The sequence below is a fragment of the Aspergillus foveolatus genome (genome assembly GCF_047715535.1).
Source record: "Aspergillus foveolatus strain CBS 279.81 unplaced genomic scaffold BDW70scaffold_46, whole genome shotgun sequence".
Lineage (NCBI taxonomy): Eukaryota > Fungi > Ascomycota > Eurotiomycetes > Eurotiales > Aspergillaceae > Aspergillus > Aspergillus foveolatus.
Genome location: NW_027396110.1, coordinates 174,246 through 187,322, shown reverse-complemented (window position 1 = coordinate 187,322; position 13,077 = coordinate 174,246). Strand labels below are relative to the sequence as shown.

The window sequence follows — 13,077 nt, the reverse complement described above, 5'->3', positions numbered from 1 at the left end:
TACCTACTGGCCTTGCACTTCTGCGAGTTGGCTCTATTTCTTGTCATAGCTTGCATAGATACATACCCTTACCAATATCTTTTGTCTTGTCTTGAGCCGCCTGTTTGTTTGGCTGGGTGTCTGTTTAGCTTATAGACTCTACCTCTTTCTTCTCTGTGTTTTCTATTACTTGTACAATTGCATAATGTTAATCTAATGAAACCAGTTCATGGATGTCAGACAAATCGGCTTTATGACTTTTGCGGTCTGGATAGTCACGTATATTCCTCTGCTATGGATCTGGTGCTTTATGCTCAGATACAAGCATAGGAATCTGTAATCACATTCAGTGTTAAGCACAGATTGGTTGCCCAATTACGAGTAGACATCGAAATAACACTATTATACTACATAATGTATTTTAAGTCCCTATTGATCCATAATATAGAAAGACCAACGAAGAATGGTCCTGTCAGTGGGCCGTGGTTCAGTCAGGAGAGCACGGACAAACCACGGAAAGCCCCAGCAGCCGCACAGCCTCCAACTCCCTCCGCGGGTCTCACCTTGACGATCTCCAATCACTCCGCGCGCTCGTGCTCCTTTCTCGCTTGGATGCGATCATTCCTCTCGGGCGCCGGCGGACCTTCTTCATCTGACATTGCCGCCTTGCATTAGAACTAGGCACCGCTCTTTACTCGACATCAACCGCCAGACTTCTCTCAAAGAATCGCCCGTCCCCGGTCTACAGTCCATTCGAGCTCAGAGCTCAAGATACGCCTCCGCCGCCAGCGCATCTTTCCTTCCGCCTTGCTGCGCACGCATTTGAAGAAATGAACATTCGGACATACCGCTGATGAGCTCCACGATCGAGGGCCGTGATGACTGGGCCCGAGAGGACGACCTCGACTTGGGACAGGACCCGGACCAGGACGAACTGCAACTGCATCCGGCGGCGGCAACCAGCAGCAACAGCAACGGCGTTATCGAGAATGGGAACTCATCGGAGGAATTGAAAGATGGATCAATTGCATATATAGAAGAGGATATACAGGATCCGGCTGCGCAGAATCATGTTTCGAGAACGGAACTCGATTCGCCGTCGCCGCTGCAGTCGCCGCTGCAGTCCCCTCGTCCTGAGAGGATAGGCTCCTCCAACGGTGTTGACGATGTTGCTTCCAACCCGGATGATACGCCATCCCTGCATGTGCGTGTGACGATCCATCTTTAACTGGAGAATCGCTAATGGTTTTGTTTTCTAGGGATCAATCCGGTCGTCGCCGAGTAGTAGTACGCTGGCATTTCGTGGCTCTTCTCCTCTCCCCAGCCCTAGCCCGTCGCATCGTCCATTTGACCTTCGGTTCCAGTCGAGGTTGTCAGCTTCATCTCTCGGCAGCACCCGGCCGTCGTCGCCGTTTCTTGCACAAGTCCGTTCGCGAAAGTCGTCACTCACGAGCCGGTTATCCCCGGCTACCATTGAGTCTGACCAGGAGGCCCGTCAGGATCCTTGGGAAGTAGTTCGCTGGACAAAACTGAGAAAAATCACGGGCCAGGCATTTTCAGAGGTCGGCAAGCGAAATTTCGGCTCCCCTACGTGTACGGTGGTTTCTACGTCTATCGTTATTGGGACTTCAAGAGGAATTGTTTTGGTATTCGATTATCAGCAGAACTTGAAGGCTGTCATTGGGCACGGAACGAAAGGTACGACATATAGCTATAATTTTGAATGTTCTTCTTGGTTAATTCTCGTTCTTGCTTTAGCTGTTGAATGCGGATCAGTTCAGTCGCTGGCTCTTTCTGCAGATCATTCGACTGTCGCTGCAGGTCACGTCTCGGGGGATATATTCACATGGGAGATATCAAGGCCAGCGCGGCCTTTTCTTTCCATTCCTCCCATACCTGTAAATCAGGTTGAGACGCAGACTTCTGATGGCCATATTTCTGGGTCGCCGGTCATACACTTGGGCTTCCTAGGGACCAGGCGCACTGCGCTCGTATCTGCGGACAAGCGAGGAATGGCCTTTTCCCATTTAGCGACGCGCGGTATGGGTGCTATGGGCCGTACGGTGAAGACAACTCGACTTCTAGGCCGCTACCCTCAGCTGACGTCGGAGAACTCTAAGCCGCGGAAGCCGAGTTCTGTGCTTGCGTTCTCGCCTCTTCCCCTTGGGAATGTGGAACAGTCCACGGACTCTCTTGGCTTAGTTGCCATGCTTACCCCATATCTGCTGGTGATCGTCTCTACAACGCCTGTGGCACAGACGCAACACAAATCACCTCGTCCGAAAGAGGTCGCCGCTCATGGCGCAATGACAGGCGCTCTTGCCTGGTTTCCGGCAATTAGGCTGAAGGGAAAGGATTCGCAGATATCCAGGACTAAACTCGTGTACTGCTGGTCAAACGTACTAACAATACTGGATGTGCTGGAGGTGGAATCAGATGATTCATTAAGAGATCGCCCTCCGAGCTTAGAATTCCGCGCCCGAAGCAGATGGAGAGCTGACGAGGCTATTGTGGCCGTACAATGGTTGAGTCGCTCGGTGTTGGCCGTTCTGACAATCACACAGCAAATGCTAATTCTAGAGGACCACACGATGCGCGTGACTAATGCTGTTGATTTGTTGAACCGACATATTTACCATGTCGACCTGTTTTCTGCTCAGCTTCATTCATTAATTGAGCAATTTAATGAAGAGGATACTTCCATGCATGGTGTTGTGGCTGACGCCTTCTATATGAGCTTCAGATCCTACAAGGGTCGGTTGTTCATGCTCGGCTTTAACGAACTATTGATCGGCAATCTATCAAATTGGGCAGATCGGCTGCTTGCTATCATGGAAGCCGGTGATTTCATTGGGGCTATTCGTCAAGCAACGGCCTATTATAGCGGAAACTCAGAAAAGTTAACTGTTGGTCTTCCCGACGAAGACGCTCTGAGGCAACCCATTGTGCGCGAAAGGCTCCTGGAGATGATAACTGCATCTCTGAAGTATGCTTTCGGGCGGAATGCAGAAGCCCCAAATGACCGGCTTGAGCGCCAGCAGCTGGAAGAGCTAGCTGAGGTCTCTATTTCAGCCTGTGTGTGTATGGCGGACGAAGACTTCCTATGGGATGAAGTCTTTAACTGGTACGAAGAGCATGGATCCGAAGGAGTCTTCCTTGATGCGCTGGAACCGTTTATCGTTGAAGGGACAGTGTTATCTTTACCACCGACTGCCGTCAAAGCCCTGATAAACCACTTCGTCGTCACCCATACCGCTAGTCAACTGGAAGAGATACTCTGTTTGCTTGATACTAGCACGATGGATATTGACCAAGTCACAACATTGTGCAAGCAACACAACCTCTATGATGCATTTATATACGTTTGGAACCGATGCCTGGGGGATTACGTAGGGCCCCTGGAAGAGCTGATCAGACTGATTCCTTTTCAACAGCCCATAGCCAATGGGGATTCCGTCTACGAGCCCAAGGACTATACGAACGCGATGAAAATCTTCCCATATCTCTCTTTCATTCTCACGTCACGCTCGTATCCGACAGGGAGCGATATGGATGATACTGAAGCGTCACGAGCAAAGGCAGCCTTGTACGACTATTTGTTCTCTGGGACGCGTGGATCCATCTCTCCCCTTGAAGTTCTGCTGAAGTTTGACACGTCTAGCTTCATGAGCATGCTAAACGAAGCGTTCGAAGATAGCTTTCTCAATGAGCAAGATCCGGACGAGGTTCCTCACCAACGGCTGTCTTTCAACCGACAGTATCTGATTAGCATCTTGCTCCAAACCATGACATCAGGCTCTTTCCCTGCGTCCGATTCGATATATCTGGATATGTTCATCGCTCGCAATCTTCCCAAATACCCGCAATACATCCTCCTTTCTGGGAGCACTCTCCATCAAGTCCTCGAGCGGTTGTGCCGATATCCAACTGAGGAGATGGCGGAGGATTGCGAATTGAGCGCCGAATACCTATTATCCATCTACCACCCGCCGGATATTCAAGAGATGATCCCGCTATTTCGGGAGGCGCATTTTTACAGGATTCTCAAGTCAACTTATCGCACCGAGAAGCAATTCCCGGAGCTGATACTCACATACCTGGAAGATCCAAGTGAGCGAGAAAGAATATTTACTTGTCTTCAGGACTGCCTCCGTCCTGGCTCTAACTTGAGTAAGAAGCAAAGACAGGCTGTTATCGGTGTGACTGAAGCCCGTGCCCATGATATTGCGGCCATAGATGTTCGCGTGGCCGCGCAGACAATGCGTGATTTTGCTCCAGAGACGCATGGGACGTTCATCAAAGCTCTTCAAGACAATGACTATGGCCAATATCAATACCTAAGTGTTATTGTTGAGCAAAAAGTGCAGCATGCGTTGGATAACCGCCATTCCCGGTCTATTGAGAATTGGATGGTCGAGCGTTACGTTCAGCTACTCTGCAAGCATGATCCTGCGAAGGTAGCCGACTTCGTGGATACCCTCCGAGAAGGGGACATTAGGCTTGAAGAGTTACTCCCGTCCATGGAGGAGTGCGGTGCGGTGGATGCCGCTGTGATACTCTTGGCCAGACAAGGGCAAATGCGTGCCGCGATGGACCGTCTTATTGCTCACCTGAAGACCCTGGAGTCAGGGCTGGTGGGTATCCTACAGAGCGTCCAGGAAACGCCCAATTCGGCCACCACAGCGCAAGCAATTCAAGATCTAATGGATTCTCTGAACAAGTATGCGAAAGTTGGAACGTGGCTGTGCCAAGGCCAGAGCAGGACGGCCAAGAATTCGCTTCTCGAACGGAGCGGTGGGGGCAAAAACGCCTTGCAGCAACCTCTTTCGTTTGACGAGGAGCTCTGGCTCGACTTGCTCGAGGGTATTGTGCGCATCGCAAGTAGTGTTTTTGGACAAATCAATGGCGGGCTCGCGAATCAGGTAGAGACGGCAGAGGAGTCAACATCTTCCTTCGGGGCGAATGCCTCCCAGCTCGTGTCGTCGTTTCGCACCCTGGTACAAGACATCTTCACTATCCTACTTTCGAGTACGGTCCGTACTAGCGGATCAGGCCCGGCGACGGGTGAACGCAATGATGTTGCATTTCTTCGTATCCTTCGTGCTTTCCTAACCAGGGCAGCGCGTTGGTCTCCATCCCTTCTCGAGCTGCGAGCCGTTCTTGCATCGGTGTTCTCCGCCTACACTTATGAAAAGTCGCTCTTATCACTCGCCAACGGAATGCTGGACCGTGATCTATTCGTGCATGTCGATGAGGTGACCCGACTACGGCAGAGGGGATGGCGCCCGCGTGGCCAGGTCTGCGAAATTTGCCGCCAGCGCATCTGGGGCCCTGGAGTCGGCCCCCAACATTGGCATGCATGGGAGAAACGGCAAAATGAGCTAAAGCAGCACCGCCTCGCCCGACAACTGGAAGAACGGGTCGACCCTGCAACTGCGAGAGGGAAAGGCAAAGCCGTAGCATCCCCTACTGATCCGCCGCTGCACCATCTGGACCGGCACATGGACGCGAGCACGAGCGAAGAAGCGGCGATGAAATTCCATGAAGAGGAGGGTGTGACTTTAGGGGCCGTCGTGGTGTTCTCATGTCGACACCTCTATCATCGCCAGTGTCTGGTGGATATTGGACAGTCACGGCCGACTCGGCAGCGACAGCATGACGGGGAGTGGGAGATGTTGGTGTGTCCGGTTTGTCCTGTACATAGCGAATGAGCATGAGCGATCTGCATTTTATGTTACATTAGTATAGTTCATTTAGGCGTTATTCATCGGTGTGACCGACTCTGTCCTGCAAGTTTAATCACGGAGGATACCTAAGGATCTCATCTCCGAACCCTACTCTTCAGCGCTTAGATGGGAAGGTATCTGCCCCGGGACGAAGGTCGAGACTCATCTGAACTGAGGATCATCGTTGGACTGGACAGGGACAATGGCTACGAGCAGAAACACCGGTGCCGGGGCAGATCAAGGAAAAGGGTATAGTCACGACCCCCAGAGACGATCAGCAGACCCAATCAGGCACTGCAGCCGCCTCCCGTCGTGACCGAGGACTCGAGTCAAAGCTTGACTCCCTTCTCTTCCTCCTTCTCATCTCCTTCATCGCCAATCAATTCTGACTAGACTTCATCTTCCCCAATCACACTCCCTGATCCCAGAATCTCGAATCACCTGCTTTTCCCCACGTTACATGCGGACTCGAGCAAACCCCTGCGGATGGGAGTCCTTCAGACTACATGACCCTGCACAGGTTCTGGCTTTCAACATTCAGAAAAATGCGGAGAATGTGTGGAAGCGCTAAATTATACTTGTGAGTGTGATGCCACGACGCTCTGATCTGAAACGTGCTCTATATCCTGACACCTGAGTCCAGTACCTGGGTCCTGATAGTAGACCTGGTTCGCGCGTTTTATCCCGACTTTCCGCTTGAGACAAGGACCCTCATTGGAAGTCTGAATATACCTCCAGGTGGTTTCTGAATCCGTCCCTGTCGCAGCCTTCCCGGCGGAAGCGCGTTCCATCGAACAATTAACACGTCGCTCCCGTCTTCTCGGCCCCTGGCATACTAACAATCTGGGTTTCCACCAATCCGTTTACTTCTTGTGCGTTCCCGCAGATGCACTCGGCATGCCACTGCCAGCAATTAGGCTTTACCCTGCGTTTGAAGCCGGGGTCTAGTACTAGTCCCAAGACCGGGTCCGGTGCACGGATTTGTGGCCGATGATACCTCTATAGTTTTGTCTATGGCTCCATGGCACATTCTTTTGAGGGCTCCAAAGAGGGCCGGGGGTGGGATGGGGGCTAGAGGGAAGAGGAAGATGGCCATACATTCCTATAAAGGCCCGTCCTTGTCAAGGCATTTGTCTGGAGTCAGTCCTGAAGGCCAGAGCAAAGCATTGCGCTGCCACTTCTGATATATCAGTTTTCACCATACTTTCTAATCTGACTCGTGCTCTCCGTCGAATCCTTGTCTTGTAAAAATGCGTCTTACGTCTTTGTTTCCAGCCATGAGCCTGGCAGCTGAGCTTGCCAGTGCTGCTTATGTGCTGCAGGACGACTACAGCCCCGATGTGTTTTTCGACAAGTTCACATTCTTTACAGATGCTGATCCGACCCACGGCCATGTCGACTACGTTGATCGAGGCACGGCGCAGAGTGCAGGCCTAATCTCCTCAGGCTCCTCCGTCTACATGGGCGTCGACCACACCAACATCGCCAGCTCGGGCCGCCAAAGCGTGCGTCTTTCAAGCACGCAGACCTACCACCACGGCCTCTTCATCATCGACCTTTCCCACATGCCTACAGGCTGCGGTACCTGGCCGGCCTTGTAAGTCTATCCTACACTAACCCAATCAAACCCATTTCAACAAAAACAAGGACACTGATAGACTACAGCTGGATTCTCGGCCCGGACTGGCCCAACGGCGGCGAGATTGACATTATCGAAAACGTCAACGTCGCAACGAACAATCACATGACTCTGCACACCAGTGATGGCTGCACAATTGACTCCTCCGGTTTCACAGGAACCCTGCTCACCTCAAACTGCTTCGTCAATGCTCCCGGCCAAGCCAACAACGCCGGCTGCGGCATTCAATCCCCCGACAGCAACTCCTACGGCGCCGGGTTCAATTCCAACTCCGGCGGCGTCTATGCCACCGAATGGACGAGTGACCATATCTCAGTTTGGTTTTTCCCGCGCAGTTCTATTCCCTCTGACATCACGGCTGGGAATCCAGATCCGAGTACATGGGGCACACCTGTAGCACGATTTGCGGGGAACTGCGACATTGAGTCCCACTTCACAGATATGCAGATTATCTTTGATATCACGTTTTGCGGGGACTGGGCAGGGAATGTCTGGGGGAGCGGGACTTGCGCTTCGTTGGGTAGCTGCACGGATTATGTGTCCAACAATCCGGAGGCATTTGCGGATGCTTACTGGGATATTAATTCTCTGAGGGTTTATCAGGATTCAGCGGCTGCGAAGAGGGATGAGATTGAGGGGCGGGAGAAGACAAGTGCTAAAGGATTTCCGAGGAAGTCGATGAGGGCGAGGAGAGATGCTGGATTCTAGCTGTGAGATGAAAGGAAATTATCTTTCAAGTACATATTAGCACATACCTGGTTAGTTTGAGGTTCTGTGTGGGTTGTGTTTTTGGAGGATTTGCTGGATTTGGAGGATGTATATATTTGAGTTATTGAGACGGGAATATGGACCCATGTTTATGGTAAATTCTATGTAACGGTAGTTCGTTTCAAACTTAAGACGAGATCTTTCTTGAAAACTTTCGTTAGATGCTTGCTCCTAGGCCTTGGTTTATCATCTGCGTCGGTAGGGCAAGGGAAGCTTGTGCGTTTACTTTTCCTCATATGAGAGACCAAGCAATGGCTACGGCCAAGACATACATACAGCATTGATATCCACCGTACCTACGTCAACAGAGTAACCACTTCTTTGATCTATCCTGGAGCCAGGTTGGAGACCTAACTAGATTCCCCCGTTCTTCAATTATGAGTTGGTTCATCCTTTTAATCTACTGCAGCACTAGTCTTCAGACACGGTGGCATTACTTTTGTCAATTTCCGGCTTCTCAATAGCCAGGCAAGCTTCTTCATATCAGATTTTCGCGAGAAGGCGCGTCTGAGCAACAATGCCTCTGATGATATAACCTACTGATAACATACTAATTAGCCAAAAAGACAACAAATTCGCATACTCATTCTCGACTCTGGGGCCCACCTTCCTACCCATCTTTGATCTATCAGGCAAGCAGGGGTACATGATATGGGGCGAAGAGCGTTCTGGTCCCACCATGATTACTTTCAGTCGAAAGATAGCAATGGGGATTGGTTGCTGAAGAACAGAATAGGACTGGAGGATTTGCCGAGGGCCCCTCATCATTGCTCCATGTTTCAATTTATTAAGATTTGGGTTTGAACAAAGAAGATGGGGTTGGAGGCTTTGATAGAAGGCTTGGGAGTGAGGGAGTCTAGCAGAGGACGAGCGACATAATGGGATTTATATGGCATCGTAAATTGAAAAATGACATGGCGAGAATCTGATAGAGGAAAATGATGCTGCATATTCATGCCAACAAATGTCCAGCAAACAGGCCCTTTCCCCATTGAGACGTCAGGCTTCCAGAGTGATCCCTTCGTCATCTTCATCAGGGCCTCCGTCTTCATGTTTGTATGCAGACCCTTGTTCTGCTGCTGCCACAGTCCCGCATAGCTCAGCTCCGATGCGGCAGAATTGCAGGTTGATCTCACCAATAACCCTGGGCTAAGATATTTAAAGTTCGAATTCTTACTGCTGATATTGCATAAAAAATGGAAGTGATGGTTGAAGGAGGGTGTGGTTAATTTTATGCCTAAGCAAAAATTAGTGCTGACTACTTTTATGAGCCCTACATAATGATCTCTAATTAAATATTTCGAAAACATATGTCAGCATTCATTGTCGCTAAAAGGCTTTCATATTAACATGTCTAGATATAAAGTATGCCAAAGGTGTTAGTACATTACGCCGAATGAAAAGGCGAAGTGCGAGTCAACCACACTAAGGGAAAGGCCATTAGTACTTTTAGTAACCAGAGAAGATTATGAAGGGAGCTTGAAGCCCAGCATATCCCGTCGATCGTCGGTCAACCGGCCCCATTCCAATAAAAGACGGAAGAAGTATATCTCCATGTCTTCCTTTCGTAAAGCCATTTCCGCCCACTTGCGGCCTTCCTCGGCGATCCATCGGCCTTGAACATCATGGCGCTTCATCTCTATTTTACGTCCGTCGACGTTGGCATCCACCCCAGCGAAGTATGCAAGTGTGCTCCATAGCCCGTGTAAACGAACATCTATAGGTGCGTAGTGCAGCCAGGGCGTGACGCGCGAGTCGAACCATTGCCTAAAAAGACCCGTTTTGAAGGGGAGACTCCTGCTCTGTAAGAAAGGTAAGAAGCGGCCGCTGAAACCAGCGCCGTCAGAATCAAAGAGGTAGCGATATTGCCAATGATCTTGGAAATCGACCCGGCCGCCTGGGCCGAGCTCATCCTTTTGATCAGTGCAGTCTTCGTTTCGACAGCGGACAATGGGATCGGTAATGCTGACAGAGGCGTTCAGGCCTAGAACTTGTGTGGGCGCGAGGCCGTCGAATATTTGGTAGGAGTACGATTTTGGTTCGTCAGTGGGCAAAAATATTGAGACGTGATTATATGTGTTGTTGTTAACCAAGTGTGCGAGGCGCTGCCGAGGCATTCCCTTCCACCTTCCTTCGTGACTTACACCTTCCGTTGTGCTACCGATCCAGAAGAGGGTGTTCTCCTTCTCGGTGTACCTGGAATCCGGGTGCTCATCGGAAGGCTCGTATTTGATCTTATCAACGTAATTCCAGGGACTCGGGAATATGATGTCGTTGAATACGGATGTCGAACTCTGGCTGAAGACAGGTACTAATTTTTGGGTGATTCTGAAGGTCGCAGGGGATAGAAAGAGCCCATGCATGTGAGCGAGGTCAGGCTGATGACAGATATCAGATGTCACGGACCAGTCCGTCGGAAACTGGCCCATTGAGTGCGGGCGGATGCATCCAATGCAGAGATCATGTCTGTTCCAGACTCGTTGTGTTCGGGCCTTTGAGCCAGGTGGACAAGCAGGGGCAACATAGGGATCGAATATTTTTTGGAAAGAACGGTCGATAAACATGGTCTCCGGCGTTTGATCGGCTGGCTCAATAGGGCCCCAAGTTGCATCGCGTTCCGGCGACCATTCGTCTGAAATATCGTCATCAGCTGGCAGTTGTTGCGCTTTCGCTCGGTTCTGAAGTTCAGCTACCTTTTCCCAAGGTGCTATGACTCGAGGCTCATCGTCCAGATTGAAAGCCAAATCCATGTCAGGAAGATGCTCGGAGAAATTTTCAATCATTTTGCCCGCACTCTGAACCATCCAAGCATGCGTCGGTTTGATGCCTTCTTGAATTCTAACCGTGCCGTTGCGAATCCTCAGGGCGCCAATATCATTTTCCGGGTTCGTGGCAAGCTTCTGGGTCATAGTTCGAATTTCGTGCGGGGCCAAGGCGCGAAATGGGAGAAGGTTTGCATAGATGCCGTCGAATTCGTCAATCGTAACGGAAGACCTGCTTACGGCATAGTCATACCATTTGTCGAAGCCTCTACGAGATCATTAGAAACCAGTTTCATAGGTGGTGGAGGAGGACTAACGGTGGGGGATGTTGATTGTATCTTATCCGATACTGCTGAACAGCTTCTGCCAGGTTACTACTTTCCTTGGCAGACTTCAGCCATATGTCGTGGCTCTTTGCAGCTTCGTGTATAAGCAAATCTATCGGATGTGTGTGGCCTAATCTCGACTGGCCCAATACCCAGATTAGACCAGTGCCGAACATTACGGCAATTGTGAGCCGTAAAATCAAGTTGAGCCGATGCAAGAATTGTGGTTCCTCTTCAGAAGCTATACGAGACAGCAAGAATAGTAACCCCCCAAGACATAATAAGAAGAGCGCGGCGAAGGCATGCGATGCGGGGATCAAAGGAAACGGTTCTTGTCCCTCAAACAATGTCGACATTAGGTTGAAGTAACTCGCGATAAAGCCGGCTAAAACACAGAGCCCGGCCATGCCATAGTAAGGGAGCTATTTGTATTAGTCTCTGACTATAATGACATAGGGTAATCAGAGCCTACCAATTGAGATGCCGACACAGTAAGAATAGTAATCAATACGGCCTGCCCCCAAGCGCTCCTAAGGTAATGCGAAGTGACAAAGGTGCCAGCTTCGGCGGTGGCTGTTAAGTAGATGACCCAACCTGCCAGGGAAAGGACGACTCCCTATGAAATGCGATCATTAGGTGTGTCGGCCAAGTGTTGAAGTCAGGTAATACTCACGAGAAGACCATATCCCCAGGACAGCAACGTCTGTAGCTTTCTTCCATCTCGACGGACTCCTTCGCCGGACAGCTCCGCTCCGCCAGTCAGAATTAGACAATCAAGAACAAAGGCGAGAATCCTGAGAGTTTGCAATCTGAGATGTTTCCCAGACACTATTGGGCAAATATATGTCGAGTGCCGAGCATCCTGGAATGTTGTAACTATAAAGCCGCTTAATGCTAAGAGAGCCGCAGGTATGATACATCGTAGGCGGCTTTGTAGAATTATAAACCGAAGGCGGCTGGCAAATGTGATCGGTATGCAGAGCAAATCGTCCTCCGCGTCATCTGGCCGAGTCCAATTCCGAGTAGCTCGTTGGTTGCGCCAGAGGTCGTAGATCGCGACCAAGAACGGAATCAGATACTAAAGTGAACAAACTTTTGTAAGTATCCATGCAGACAATGGAGTGGAACACTCGTCTCGTTCTCATTGTGGAACTTACAGAATATCCAGTAGGTGCGCACTCGATGTTATCTGTAATATACCGAAAGAGAGCAATCCGCGCACAGGACACTCCTGAGAGAACGCCGATTTTCAACCACCACTTCAAAGTTCGCTCGTCCTTTGCAACGTCGTCAACGCCGGTGGGAGATAATACTTCCGCAGTGGATTGGTCAAGCTCGGTGAGTGGGATGGTAGAGTATTTGACGGGAGTAGTGGACACTGTCGGTATTTGATGGACGAATCTGCTCAGAATCAATAGAGAGATGCCTGATAGAAAACAAGCTAGGACAGCAGTGTGAAGAGGATGGTCTTAAGGGAAGGAAAAAACCGTTAGCACCAACATGGAATGCTGCCTGACACTCAAGACGGTGGCTTACCGAAAGCGAACGTGGTGTTATAGGAAGTAGCAATAACGGTGCATGAAAATAAGAAAGCCCTGCAGATGTTAGCTCATAGAACCACTGGCATGCGGGGAAGCTCATATACCAACCCTAGTAAAGCTCGAAGGCCGTTTTCCACAGATAAACGAATCATAGCGGCACAAGTAGTGAAGGGGTCCAATCCATTATTGGGGCACTATCTGTCGACTGCAGCTCTCATTGACACCAACACATGTAAGTGCGCAAGAAGATGTTCGAAAGAGCGTGCGAAATATGGAGTCAGGGTCCCCAAAGTCGGGAAGGGTCCAAGGACAGTGGAGACTGCACGAGGTTGGGGG

General features: G+C 50.3%; 3 protein-coding genes across 3 annotated transcripts; 2 read left to right on the top strand and 1 right to left on the bottom strand.

Annotated features, from left to right (window-relative positions):
• Positions 1 to 743: 743 nt before the first annotated feature.
• Positions 744 to 5,951, top strand: BDW70DRAFT_90135 (CORVET complex membrane-binding subunit VPS8). Its single transcript, XM_073745157.1, has 3 exons — positions 744 to 1,183; positions 1,239 to 1,677; positions 1,738 to 5,951. The coding sequence occupies exons 1-3, from the start codon at positions 833 to 835 to the stop codon at positions 5,688 to 5,690; spliced, it is 4,743 nt and encodes a 1,580-aa protein (XP_073593678.1). The 5' UTR covers positions 744 to 832; the 3' UTR covers positions 5,691 to 5,951.
• An 807-nt stretch (positions 5,952 to 6,758) lies between these two features.
• Positions 6,759 to 8,078, top strand: BDW70DRAFT_90137 (glycoside hydrolase family 16 protein). Its single transcript, XM_073745158.1, has 2 exons — positions 6,759 to 7,302; positions 7,371 to 8,078. The coding sequence occupies exons 1-2, from the start codon at positions 6,956 to 6,958 to the stop codon at positions 8,050 to 8,052; spliced, it is 1,029 nt and encodes a 342-aa protein (XP_073593677.1). The 5' UTR covers positions 6,759 to 6,955; the 3' UTR covers positions 8,053 to 8,078.
• Positions 8,079 to 9,481: 1,403 nt separating this feature from the next.
• On the bottom strand, positions 9,482 to 12,893 carry BDW70DRAFT_169871 (putative capsular associated protein; the record flags this gene model as incomplete). Its single annotated transcript, XM_073742796.1, has 6 exons — positions 9,482 to 11,106; positions 11,192 to 11,622; positions 11,673 to 11,816; positions 11,874 to 12,278; positions 12,358 to 12,601; positions 12,850 to 12,893. 6 exons carry the CDS (start codon positions 12,891 to 12,893, stop codon positions 9,579 to 9,581), a joined length of 2,796 nt encoding a protein of 931 aa, XP_073593676.1. The 3' UTR covers positions 9,482 to 9,578.
• Positions 12,894 to 13,077: the final 184 nt, after the last annotated feature.